General features: G+C 36.5%; 1 protein-coding gene across 6 annotated transcripts in view; it reads left to right on the top strand.

Annotated features, from left to right (window-relative positions):
* PTPRM (protein tyrosine phosphatase receptor type M) overlaps positions 1-14011 on the top strand; it is a 443671-nt gene that overhangs the window by 292477 nt on the left and 137183 nt on the right. For 3 of the 6 annotated variants that reach the window (XM_050971530.1, XM_050971533.1, XM_050971531.1), the window contains exon 15: positions 5121-5150. The exons of the other annotated variants lie outside the window; for them this stretch is intronic. In XM_050971530.1, coding sequence (XP_050827487.1) covers positions 5121-5150 — 30 coding nt within the window. The remainder of the gene's footprint in view (positions 1-5120; positions 5151-14011) is intronic. 6 annotated transcript variants of the gene reach the window in all.

Below are 14011 nucleotides of genomic sequence, written 5' to 3'. Positions count from 1 at the left end.
GCTTCCTTGGTTTTTGGAATGAATCTGCTTGTGACAGAGATGGAACTATTGAAAATACAAGTCCAGGAACTCTGTTGCCAAATCCACACAATTTCATTGTGTAGTACAGAAAGAATGATACCAATAACTTAAAACATGTCCCAGAATGATGCTGCAGCCTTGAACAAAACAAACTGAAATGAGTTTAGGCGAATATTAAAAAGTAAGGATGGTTCATTTGTGTAACAGGATGTGACTAGGCTTTAATGAGAGTTTCGGGAGGTGGGTGTATTGTGTCCCAAGCCTCTTAAAGCATCTGCTGTAGCATAAAAGATCTTGAATACAATTACACTCATGACTTAAGCAGAAGATGAACCAATTATTCAATAGATTGTTATTGGTGCATTAATTCACTAGGCTGCTGAGGGCCCCTATGGTTTCACCTTGGTTCAGTTACTGTGTATACATTATGCATTTGAAGAAAATGTATAAATCATGCCACAAGCTTAGTGTGACTGTAGTGATTTTGCAGTTCTGCGACATTTTAGGGGCTGCTTTGGGAAACAGTCTTATCAAGCTAGTGAGCCGTTTGACTTCTGCACTTGATCAGTTTATTTCATTTACTTTATCAGGAGCTTTACTGGTGTAAAGAACTGAGTGAAAAATAAAATTGCACCTTGTAATTCAGTGGCACCTTTCCCCTGAGAGCCACTTTGTTCTCTGCACTATTATGTGCAGACACTCTGGGCTACAATGGTGGGCTTCACTGTGCTGAGTCTACGTGCTTTGAAACTTGTCTTGTTTGGAGTTGGCTACAGCAAAATCCCATTCACATTCTGCTATCCCAAGGCATATCCCAAAGCAAATGTGTCGTTCAGTCTTCTGCAGAGTCTTGTGTATTTGGCCTTCAGATCATACCAATAGATGAAACTGACTCTGCCCCTGGGGCTTCACAGCACTTAATTAACTTAATATCAAACTATTTATTTCCATTTTCAAGAGATTTGGGAAGCAGTTTCACTTGTGTTACAACCATTACTTTGTCCAGCACATTCCTTAAGTAGCCACCTCCTTTCAGTCAACAACCATTCTTTGCTTGGTTGGTGCCAGGCACCACAGATTTTCACAGATTAGTCTCTTGAACTTTTAATTCAGTAGCCAGGTAGAGAAGACCAACATTCAAGGAGGTTTTCAGTGCAGCACAGACATGCTGTGGATACTCCCATTATCAAAGCAGTATGTAAAGAAGTTCTGCAAATATTAATAGTCACTAAGCAGCATTATTAATTTCATTACATAATTGTCTTCTGAAGCAGTTCTGTCATGAACCAGAGAGATTAGGTGGCCCAGCAATTCAGTGCATGGTTTGGAGTCGCTGGGTGAGGGTAGAAATGTCATGGATGCTGAAGCATTTTCTCTAGGGACACTCAGCTTTTGACTGAAGTAAAACAAATTTGTAAACTTAGCACATGGGGCAGGGGAGGACTGTTAGTGCTTTCCTCTTTATCTCTCCACTTGGTTGTTCATAGTTCTTTATCCATTCTGTTCTGTCTTTTCTTTATCCATTAGCATTCCTGCATAAGGGTGTTGTGTTATGCAGTCTAGGAACCTGCAAGCTGTTCCTAACACCAGTATGGTCATATCAATGAGATGATTCTTCTCTGTGAAGTTAGAATAGTGCCAATAGGCTTTCCTCTCCTCAGATATGCTCTGTATCTCTCACATAAGAATTAACACAAAGTTAGATGAAAACAATACATGTGTTTACCCAAAAATTGATCCACAATAAAGTGGATTTTGAATCTGACCCTGAATGGTAAATATTGGGCAAGAGTCATTCTTAAAGTACTTGCATAAGATTGTATAAAAACATTAAAAATAAAGAATGCCAAGTAATTAAATTCACCTAGTAACTTCATCTTTTGGTCAACTTAAAGTAGAACAGTAAAAATGAGAGTACTGTTGCTACAACCTTCAGAAAAGCAATAGCAGTTAAATCAAGACTTGCATAAATTAGACACTTACTGCTTTATTTTCTCCTTTCCTGTTTGTTTTTTTTTTTCCTCTATATTCTATAGAAGTTAAATTTTAAAATTTGCCTAAGCTGGTAAATTAGTGGTCCAATATTTGCTTAAAAGCCCTTTATTTGTCTTTGGGGCAGCTGTTTCCACTGGGGCTGCCATTTTGTTGCTGCAGTGGGAGTGCAGTAAGGAAGTAGTTATTAAAATTTATTCCATTGGCTTCTGATTCAGTTGTAGAATGGAGTTTTTCTGATCATAAAAAGGTTATTTTGTTTTGCCTGGGTTTAGTTTCTGTTTTCAGTTGTCTCTGTGCCTGAGCCTTCCATGAATTTCTAATGTATGTAATTGTAGCATCTGTTTAAGTCAGAGACCTTGGTTCTTGGCAGTGGATAAGGAAGGGTTCTGCACTCAGTGGAGCTGGACTGGGAATGCCTTGTTCTCATTCCCTGATAGCAAATCAGGCTGTTCAGTTATACATACACCTTTGCCAACAATTTCAAACACTTAGGATAGAAACTAAAGATAATAAAGCTGAAGTAAAATTCCAGCCTCCTCTCCCTGAACCGTGTTTTTCCCTGTAGGCCAACTGTAAATGAGAGATGATGGAAGAAAACACTGAGGTAATGACACAGTTCCAAAACTTTCCATTCTGATGGGTCAGTCTTTCTGCAGCCAGCCTCCTGTGCTGGTTTTGGTAAATTTTATAGTGGGGGCTTATTTTTCAAGTGGTTTTTATGAAATTAATTTATGTATTCAGACCTAAAAGAGTTCAAAGTGCATAATATTGTCACTATATGCAGAAGCAGTTTATTGACATAAAATAACCTCACTACCAGGAAGTGACTGAAGAGTTCTTCTCATAAGAAAATTTGGCCTAAGTTGGCCAAAATCTTTGCATCAGTCTTTTTAACCGAAAAAGACTTTTCATACGTAGACAGAAACTTTAGTTTGTATTCATTATGTAGGAGGAAAAATGGAGCTTGTCCATATTTCTTAAAAAAGCTAAATCCATTCAGTTATGGATGGTGCTTTAGCATGTGGCCTGAAATGCTTGTATAAAACTTGCAAGTATAAAACTTTCTGCAGGATTTTAGCATATTCTTTTTACCTGTTTCAGTGTGTGGTATTCTTGAGAGTCAAAACCTTGGTGCTCTTTTTCAAGGTCTTTTATATGGAAAATCTCACAACTGTAGCAATGTAAAAATAGCTGGAGCTTGAGACTTCCAATTTTTCTCATGTTACACAAATGCTTAATGGGACATTTACACACAATAAAGTTCCTGGATTTTCAGCATTTTTTTCCTAAGAAATAATTTATCTCTATAACATATTTGGCAGAATTCTGCATATAAGTACCAGCAGTGCTTCACTGATTAATTGTATTTATTGTTGTTTTTCAAATTATTATACATCTTTTAGAAGTATGAGAACATTTGTACTAATTACATTAAATCTCTCTCGTGGCAACATATGGCAAGAAACAGAGTTGGCAGTGTCATGAGATTCTAAATCAAAGTGAGAGAATGAGTAATTCTGAAAAGAAAGGTAGGGAGAAATATAATTATGACTGAACTAGAAAATAACCACTTGCTTATAGTGCAGGTAAGTGCTTTGATAGGACCTGATCCCATGCTCCCTATGGAATGCAAAGAGGCTTACAACTATTTTGCAGCTTGCCCTTTACTCTATTCTTAGTTATCTTCTAAAACTCAACTTTAGCAGGTGTACATTTTCCAGATGTGCTGTGTGATTAAATATGCAGTGTGTAGTGTCTGGTGTTTGAACAATACTGTTTGCATCAGAAAAATGGAATGAAAACTGGGAAATATTTCTAACGGCATCTTCACACAAAGAAGATGAGAGAGAAAATTTGATGAAAGCCTAGTTTTCAAAGGGATGCCTGAAGCATGTAGCCAGAGGCAAGTTAACATTAGTTATAGTCCTTTGCAAGGCCTGTTTACATGTTTCCTCTGTAGTCAAAGGGCTGTATGCATGTGCTGTAAAAATTACAAATGCCTACATGGCTCCTTTCAGTCTTTTATCTTACCAATATGTGAATGCTAGTTGACATTATGCTCAGAGATGTTTTAGGATCTCCAGCCTTTTTTTAATTGCAGTCAATAGATGGAATTCATTTGGGTTGAAACTTGCCCTTTCTGGAGGCTTGCAGTGTTGCTTGTAGTGGGCTCATAACTGAGGGAGGGAGGGAGGGAAGGATGCAAAGAAGAAGAGCATAGCTGGAGGGCTTCTGTACTGTGTGCTCACCCAGAGCATGTCTAGGTGGAGTATCTGGCTGTCCAAGAGGTTACGCAAGGCTGACAGAGCCCATATTTGTTAAGGTGATGGTACTAGGTCTCCCAGGTTGTTCTTTGTGGCATTCACATGGGCAGGAATAACATGGATACAGGATCAGTTCTTATTTTTATCTCTGCCACGTGGGGAAATACCACCAATACAATTTTAGCCAACAAGGATAGATTTTTTTATTTGCATGACAGTAAGTATCTTTTCCTTCTTAATTTAAAAGGTTGTTTAAAAGCTGAAATATTAAAAGAGCTGTGGCAATGGATTTTCTCCAGTCTGGAAATAAGTCCTTTCAAAGACAGAACTGACTGCCTTAAGTAAAAAAAAGGGATAGGGTAATATTCTACATTGCTATGACAGAAGAAGAGCTACAAAAGTGTATTCTGAAATTCTTTATTCCTGAGCTTCTAACACCATGTTAGAATGTCTATATCCTTAATCCTAATGCAGCTGAGGTGTAATCAGTAGTGATTTAGCACTTTAATTGGGAATATTTGTGTGTGTAGCATATGCAGATATGAACAGACATTAAATATGTAACATTACTTAGTAGGTGTACCCTAAGGTGGTTTGATTTAACAGCTGGAGATGCATTATATATTGTACTGCTCAAAGTATTATGGAGATTGGATATGTCACCTGTCTATTCCAGAAACATTGCATGAAATGCCCAGATATACATTCTTGCTACCTTTCATTTGTGTCACCAGTTCAGGTCTCAGTTTCATCTTGATTTTTCATACATTAATATTTGACTTTTCTTTCCTTCCATTTCATCTTTTCCACCACTGCCTAATCCTTCCACCATCATGGCAGAAGAAGCTATCACTCCTACACTTATTACCTGTAAGTAACTTCTTTGTCATCAGAGACACACTATCTGCCATGTTGTTCCATGCCTGAGTAGTAAATGCTAATACTGAAAATTCCTTTATAAAAAAACATACTTTGTAAAAGTTTCACCAAGATGAAAACAACATGGTCAATAATGCAATGAAATATTTAGCTTTTTAAAGAGTTTCTTATGTCTCATACTGTGTATTAGAGTACTTTGAATAACGTTATGTAAAGAATTTTTTTAATTGAGAAGTAGTAGGTATAAATATCACTGACATGTCAATGAGAAATTTTCAAGTCTAAATAACTATTTTTAGAATTTATTTAGTAGTTTCTTTCTCATTTGTACTGTTGAAATTACAGCATTGGTTAGACATGTACAAGCATTTCCATTTGTTGCTGTGTACATATTACTACTTTTTTATGAATAATTGATCATGCATAAACATCATAAGTTACCATTTCTGAAGAGAATTTCAAAGGGGAGAGCACTAAAAAATGAGGGCAGGATGAAGCATAACTTTCAATAACTAACAATTTTTTTGTTTTGATACAGTCCTTAGTAATACCATTATATGCTTCTTTATTTACCAAAGCCTCGCTTCATTCCCTGTTGTCAGCAGGTGATGAATGAGAAAGGTTCTTCTGTGAATTTAGAAAATCCCTTTCTGAGGCTATTCACTTTTTCTTGTTTTCCAGGTACAAGGAGTACATAATAGATTAGCAAAATACTACGGGTCTTGCTTAGTTGCAAGATGAGATGCATTTAATCTTGTGTAATCCTGTTGGCCAGCAGCAAAAATCAGCTGTCCATCAGTTATCTGTTTTATTAAACCTCAGATTTAAAAGCCACAGGAACCAGTGAGATATTTTTACATAGTTAAAGCAGTTGGGGTGTTACTTGCGTTAGATAAATTTTAGTACCAGTTTTTAAGTACATAAGTGGTAGCATACTCTTGAAAGAAACACATTTCAGTAATGTTTTTTATTTAAATGCAATATAAAGTTTATCATGTTCCATTTAGTTGCTCTTCAAGGTTTAAAAATACATATTTTTTCAGTTCATATTTTGAAAAAGCATCAAACATTAATTTATACAATTTATGGAAAAACTGTTAAATGTTTTCTATGTTGAACACTTGGTCTTCGAGAAACCAAGCAGAACCATTCTTCAAATTAATTAAAGCAACTAAAATGTAAACCTCATAACTGAAATTCCCTAAGACTTCACAATATATGGAAACTGCTCATGTGGTTGGTAATTCAGATTTCATATTACCTTAATTGACACTATGTATAGTGCAATTGTTTTAAACTGTTGTTTAAAGCATTGTATTAATGTGAAGGTCTGAAAAAAATTACCTCTTCCACAGATACAGTATTCCAAAATTTGTTTCTGTTCCTGAGATGAAAAGACATATTTTCCATTAAATATACCTTAAAAAAAAAAAAAATTCAGTTTGGGACCATTTAAACGTAATTCTTCAAAATGTCAAAAGAATATAATACAGTAAGCCATGTAGCATGGTCTTGCCTTAATAAGTAAATATATTTAAATTTATATTTTAATATGATTCATGTCTCAAGGCTAAATCAAAAACAAAATTGAAACAAATGGAACATTAAATGAAACACTCTTTCATTATTTAGATAAATTGGATTTTTTTTTCTCTGTTTTTCCACAGACAAAGGAAAATACCTGAATTGAAATGTTTTCTTTAGGTTTTACAAACAGGTTTTGTCCCTAGTTTTGCAGTCATAGAGACTATTAATAGTGGATGGAATAGGGCATCTCAGGAATATGTGAAGTACTCTCCTAGTGACTTCAAGAAAAGAGCTTTTTTTAATGTGATACAAATTCAGGAACTTTGTAGCTTGGGTTGATTAACTCTTCCAAAAGAAGAGTGGGATTTTGACCTCGTAGTGTTTTGTTTCCCATCTAGCCAAAGAAGGGAAGTAAGAGCCCTGAAAAGTGCAGTCAAGATTGGCTGTCAGTAGGAGGAAATATTTTGGACCAAATTCCCCACCTGTTTACGCATCACACAATTTGACTGAAATTGGTGGAAATCTTAGATGAATGCAGGATTCATTACAGTTTTATTTTTAGCTGAGGAAGTTAGTATGGATTATAAAATGTTCTATATTTTGAGAAACATAATTTCAAGTACTCTGCCATTGCTAATTTACCACTTCTATACTGAGTATCATATTCAAATTTACTGATTAGTCATTGTAAATGCAAGCTGTAACATCCAAGCGAGCATCTATGCACTGAAATAGTTACTATTGTCTTGTGTGCTGCTTTCCTTGTGTGCTGTGGGCTCCTTTTCCCTAGCAGACTGCAATCTCTGCCACTTCTAGATCCATCCTAAATTAAAATTTAAAAAGAAAAAATTGGCAGATGCCTAGAGCTGCTGATGAATCATCAGAGGTGGACCTACAGCTGTGCATATTTGGCAGAGAATTATTTCTATTTTATCTTGTGTTTACTAGTTAGCCAGTCAATAGATATTACAGAAAAAGAGTTGAGTATTGCTATTGAGAATTCTTTTTAATGGGCCTAAGTACCTCTGCCAGTCTTTCCTCCCACTCTTGCATTCCTGACACCTGGTGCATTTTTTACCTTTTGCCTCAATCAGCGGGCAGATTTTTTTTTTTTTTTAATTCTTTTTTCTGTCTGGACATTGTTAGTCCTCTATGACTTCTTTTGTTCTTAAGATTAGAGCAAGTTTCATAGTGCTCATTAACTCTGCAGCAGGTCTTTTGGCTTGGCAGTTGATTCTAGGTGGGAAAAAAGAAGCATGGAGATGGTGTCATTTGTTACACTGGCAATGAGTGATGTTCTCAGCATGGCAGGTGGCACTGGCACGACTGCTTGCTCCTGACACATTTTCTGATGGGCAAAACCCCTGTGCCATGGGCTAAAAAAGGAAAAGTGCATTAGTATTTTGTTGTGTAATTATGGTTAGGCAAGCCTGCTGCTGAGGTGACAACGAGTGCCACTGTGCTGACCATTGGCTCTTTGTATTTGAGATTTTAATTTTTATAAAGATTCTGCCTTTGGAGCTCATTAATCATTTGTCAAGAGCTTTACATTGCATTTTATGAAAATTAAAGCATCAGAAAAACAAACTGAGTGCTTGGACCATCAGAATTTACTCCAATTACTGTAGCCTGATAGTTTGGCCAGTTCAATTTAACCCATATTCTTGGGCAGATAGTTACAGATTGTAGCTTTTTTAAGTTACTTTCTATAAAAGATTTCATTATATTGCTATGAGTAGGATGTACACCAAATTAAAATGCAAAGTTGTGAAGGCTTTTGATGCTGTTCCTCAGTTTGAGCTTGATATAAAAATGATATGTTATGATTATGGTTGAAATTAAGTACTTATGCAACAACAGTGCTGCACAGCAGTTAGGTGTATAATGTTATTATATTTTTGTGCCTTTTCACATGTCATTTCAGCTTGTGAAAGCCGAAGTAGGGAAATAGGTGACAGTTATTACCCAATATTCTTACACAATGCTAATCATGTTAAGATCTTAATAGTGTGGAATCTGCTATTGTGTGTCCCAGCACTAATAATCTAGTTAGGTGCCCTAGAACAGAAGTGCATCACAGGTGCATTGACGGTATGGAAATCTCAATCCCAAAGCCTAATATTATATTAAAATCTTAATATAATAGACTGTATAGGACTAGAGGCTCTATTGCCTGGTACTTGGCATATGACACAGGGGACAAAATTGCTCCTGCCAGAAAGCTAATTCCATGAACATTGAGCTTTTTCATATAAATGTGTATGAAAACATATCCTATTTTTCACGAGAATTTGATAGGTTGGGGCCCGGTTGAAGTATGCTTTTCTTGTGTATCTAGCTTGAGCTCAGGAGCCTGGCAGTCTGTTCTCAGTTAAGTTCTCCTGCTTCACCAGAAGATGTTCCGTGTTGGCTTCTGTATCTCTGTATAGAAACTTAATTTCTAGCTCATTTGCTCAGTCCCACTGCCATTGACCTAGTACTTAGAGCAGAAAGCACAAGGTGAGATTTGCAAAATTATCCTAATAATTAAAGTAACAATGTTTCCAAAAAACCAACAGTGTCAAAACTTGTAATGGTGATTACTGGATAATTCCAGAGAATATGCTGTCTTCAGGTTTGAATTTTCTGTAGTAATTCAAAAATAGTGAAAGAGGTTAGAAACAGTCCTGTTTTCTCAACTGTAGCTGCTCCTGGAACAAATACAAGATCATGTTTGCATCTTGTAGGTGGAGGAGAGATTGAACAGGAAAACACAAATGTGTTTGAAGTGTTTGATCTGTTAGACTACATCTGTGATCTCTTCTGCATCTTTAAATATAGGCTTGCATCAGAGAATCCTGTAACCAAAAATAACCATGGATTTCTCTCTTGTTAGCTGGACTTAAATGATATGGGAATGTCCCAGGAGTTTTGTTGCATGTTGCAAAGTCTACAATGCCGACATACTGAAATCACTAAATAATATTTAGTGTCCAAAATAAGGCAAGGAGGTTGTTCTACTGAATTACCATTACTAAAAACACATTTTTGTGCTATATGCTGTATACTTTGTGTACAGATATGCAATATCTAGTTCTTATGCACAGATAGCAAGCAGGGTCAGAATTGAGATTTTATTTTTCATTAAAATACATGACATAATTTTTTCTAAAATCTTTCTAAAGTCATTATTTCTTACACTGATTCCTTGTATCTTCTGATTCTTTTGGATCTGATTGTATTGCTTATAGCCAAGGCTTACATTCCCATTTCACTCTAGAAAAAATTGTAAATAATCCTTAACACACTCTAACTAATTTTTTTTAAATATTATTGTCTTTCTGAAGTGTGTGAGGGATCAGCCAGTGTTTTCAGGGGCATGTCTCTGTTTCCTCTTTATTGTACCCTCTGTCATTAATACTGTTGCTGTTACTGTTTGTTTTCTTATCTCCTTGGTGCTTCCAGTAAATTGTCCTTATCTCAACCTTTACCTTTTCTGCCTCCAATTCTGCTCTCCTGCCCACCACAGGGGTAGAGAGGTGGGAGCTGGGCGTGAAGGAGTGTCTCTGATTTGGAGTGGTTTCAGTGGGAACACTAAATTGGAGAATGCCACAACACAAATTATTGTTTGTGCTCCATTAGTGTCAAGCAATAAATTTGCAGATGAGCTGAGGTTTGGAGATTTTTCTGTCCTTAGAGGGGACATTGCTTATTTGGTGAAGGTGCCAGACATTTAGTGAGGGAAACAATGTAACTGTAGAAAAAATAAATACTTATGCATCCTAGAGACGTCTTTGTTCTTTCCATGCTATTAAAAGCTTTGTGTTGTTTTCTAAATTAATATGTGAGATTTGAATTGAATACTGAGATTGCATTTAGAAATAGTGGAATCCATATGCGTCCTGTAGGATAAGCCTGGAAGCCTTTCTTTCATATATATATATATATAACACTGAGACACGATCCCTGTACTTGGGAGAGAAAGAGATGATAGTGACAGCTATGTGTATGTAAGAAGTTACCATTGTATTTGAGTAGTTGTGTTACCATCCCATGTGACTCTTGTTTGAGGTACTGTTACCAGGGCAGCCTGTCTTCTCTATAAACAGTGTATTGAATAAATTTCTAATTAGCCTGTTGACACTGGGTTTTAGTTTTCTTAAAAATTTGATTCCCAAATCAATCATGATTGCTGTCAACAGCAGTCATTCTAGGCTCTTAAATTTTGCCATTATCAACCATCATTGTTGAATTGTACTTTCAAAGACAGTATAAGGTGAATGATTTTCATTCACTTTGTTTCAAACTTTTCCCTCAGGAAAAAAAGGTGTTGTTTATGTGGCATTTACTGTGACATTGTGTTTCTGTATACACAGGTAGCTCAAAAATGAATTTAAATACTTCTATTTTAAATACACAAATGGGAAGATGAGTTTCATATTTTAGTATTAGTATTTATTTTACAAGGGAGTAATGGTGTCAGAATCTTAGTTTCTCTAAAAGCCAAACCTACCATTACACTTTATGTGATTGTAAATGTGTTAACAGAAAGCAGAGAATTTATGCTGCATATTAAGACCAAACCTCACTTCATAGTTTATGTTGGCCGTTATTTTCTCTAAAAGATTGAAGTGTTAGTTTTCAAAATGGCATTATGAAATATGGAACTGATTGACAGAATATGTCTGCAAAAGATGGGACTACAGGGAATAAGGTAAAGAATGCATTGTATTTCTCCTGGTCTCAAGGAGGACAAGCAGAGGAAAAGTGCTTAAAGAAAACTGGGTAGAAGAAATCATACAGTGAATCTAAACCTAGGACTTTATATGTCTAGTAAACCCCAGAAGTGACAGGCTTAGTCACTTCTGTGGTGCAGATAAGAACAGCTGTTGCAAGATGTTGATGTTTGTTGAGTGATGCCAGCACAGGGCACTGAGGTGTTGTAGTCATTAGTATTGTGATAGCTTCTACTGAGGTTTTTTTTTTTTTGGTTTTTTGGGTTTTTTTCTTGGTTGAGCTTGTTATCTGAAATCTGTCCTCCATTGCTGAATCCTCTGGGAGATGCTTCACCTGAAGTATATTTACTGAGCCTACCTGCAGAGGTTATGGCCAGGTTAATGATGATCCACCTCAAGGCAGCATCTATCACTCTTGAGTGTTAATTTCACTAGGAAAATGTTCTACTTTTGGCTTCTTTTCCTACTTCTCCTTTACATTTCCTTTCTTACCTAAAGCACACCTTGAGCTCCCTTGAAGAGTAGACTGACAGGTCCCCGAAGGGAAGCTGTTTGCTTTCTTCAATGTCTAGATCACCAAAATCATTATTCATTTCCAAATTTTCTTTCTGTCATTTTTCTTGGTCATTGATTTCCTGCACTAATTATCTATTTCTGGCATGAGAGGATAAGGAACCATATCTTGGGTGCTTTCTTCTGCTGCTTCTGATGACTGTTACCTTCTGTTTCCACTTGAGAGTCTATGCAAGGATTCTGTCTGACCAGGGTCTTTCCTAATTTCAGCAAAGTGCATCACCTTTGAAACTGAACATCGCAAAACCCTATCAAGCAAGGAAGCCAGAGGAACAGACTGTGCTGTATGCTTGCATATCTAGCAAAGCCTGCCTGGCATTTCTTCAGCCCCAGGCAACCTGTTGCAAAAGAATGTATCTTTTATGAGACTTACCATAATGTGTTAGAATCATGACTCTATTTCATTTACAAATGTGCAAGAAAGGATTTGTTATTACTGCTATTATTATTAGACTGTAACATTGAGTGTATGCTACAGAGAGAAATCTATAGGACTGTCAAGGAAGTCTTGCATAATTCTGTCAGTTCCCGTGCCAACCAGACACAGTGATCCAAATAAAAAGAATCAGTAGTTCAAGCAGAGCAGAGTGTTGTAGGGCTTGTGCTGTGAAATTTCTGCTCCTGTGAGTACTGAGCTGGTGAACATAAAGACGCACATTTGTTTTTCTTTTTAGTGGCTGAAGCTCAGGGCTGTTTAAACTGAGATCTCTTGGTGAGATATTGAACCAAATGTCTGGGGGTGTCTTGTTTATACTCAGTTCACCTGCAGAGGGAGGTAGCTTCTCTCCTTCATTCCCATTCCCTGATCCCTCTGATCATGAAAACAGAAGTTGGAGCTACCAGAGACATGTCTTGTCTGAAGGAAAGGCAAAGGAAAACATTTGCCAACCTGTGCATTTCACAGTTGAACAGGAATGAGAGAATCAGCTGTTTCAGAGCAGTTGTGCCACTCTGCACCTCCTATTTCAAGTGATAGTGTTCTTTCCTCCTCTGTTGACATCAATAGCCCAAAATAAAACCTTCATGTATAGATTTCATCGACACATTCTTATTGAGTATAATAATGCAATTTACAATATTTGCTACAGCTACATCGTTTTTTGCTTACATTTTAGGTATAAAGGCTTGTATTTTGCCATTTATGGTCCTATTTGGAAATTGTCAGTGGAAAGGTCACTTCAGGTCAACTAAGTTCATGGCTTACAGTGTATTTTCAAAAGCAGATGAGATACTGAGTGCTTTGAATTTACTGATTTTTTCAGGTCAGATTGTCATGTTTATGATACACACTAGATTACAGCTCTGTTCCTTAGCTGTAATATCCAGGTGTTGCTGGCAGAAGGACTTTCCTTTCTGCTTACCCTCGTGGGGAGGAGCCATGTCTGCACTTTAATATGATCAAGATTATATAAGATAATTTAAACTAACAAAATAAGAGAAACCTTTAAGAGTGTTAGTAAACCAAAAGGATTACCTACTCTGTGCTCTAAAAAAATAAATTAGAGAACAGAATTAATTGGTTGAATATTGAGTCCTAATATATGCTCCCAGCAAGAACAGAGAGCGTATTTTTTTATAGAAAGGTAAATGCAGTTTCAACTTTTGATGGAATCCAAAGCACCATAAACCTATCCTGAGGCAGTAGTGTTGAGTATTCATGGAAGTGTCTTGTCCAGATCTCTGTCCAAAAAGTATTATGCCTAACTTACTCCTTAAATCCTACCATTGTTCTTTTCCTTCCAACTTCTTTTTCAACACTGATGTGCCCAGCTCTTAAGCCTGCCTCCTTGTTCTCCTGGCCATTTACTTTTTCATCTATTTCTCTTCTTACTCTGCTCTTCCATTCACTAGCTACTCCTGTTCTTTATCTCCTTTTCCTTTACCCCTGCCCCAGGTACTATAACGTCTGTCAAGCCCTGAAAAATATTTCTTTAGGATTGCCTTATTTTCATTCTCTGTGGTCTGAGTTTTCTCTGGGGACTTTTGCATTAGGGATTGTTTCTTTAGTTTCTTGGGAAAACCGTACACTGGTTTTAT

Source organism: Serinus canaria, chromosome 2 (genome assembly GCF_022539315.1).
Source record: "Serinus canaria isolate serCan28SL12 chromosome 2, serCan2020, whole genome shotgun sequence".
In the NCBI taxonomy this organism is placed as follows: Eukaryota; Metazoa; Chordata; class Aves; order Passeriformes; family Fringillidae; genus Serinus; species Serinus canaria.
The sequence above is the reverse complement of the archived record's forward strand: the minus strand, read 5'-3'. Positions and strand labels throughout refer to the sequence as shown.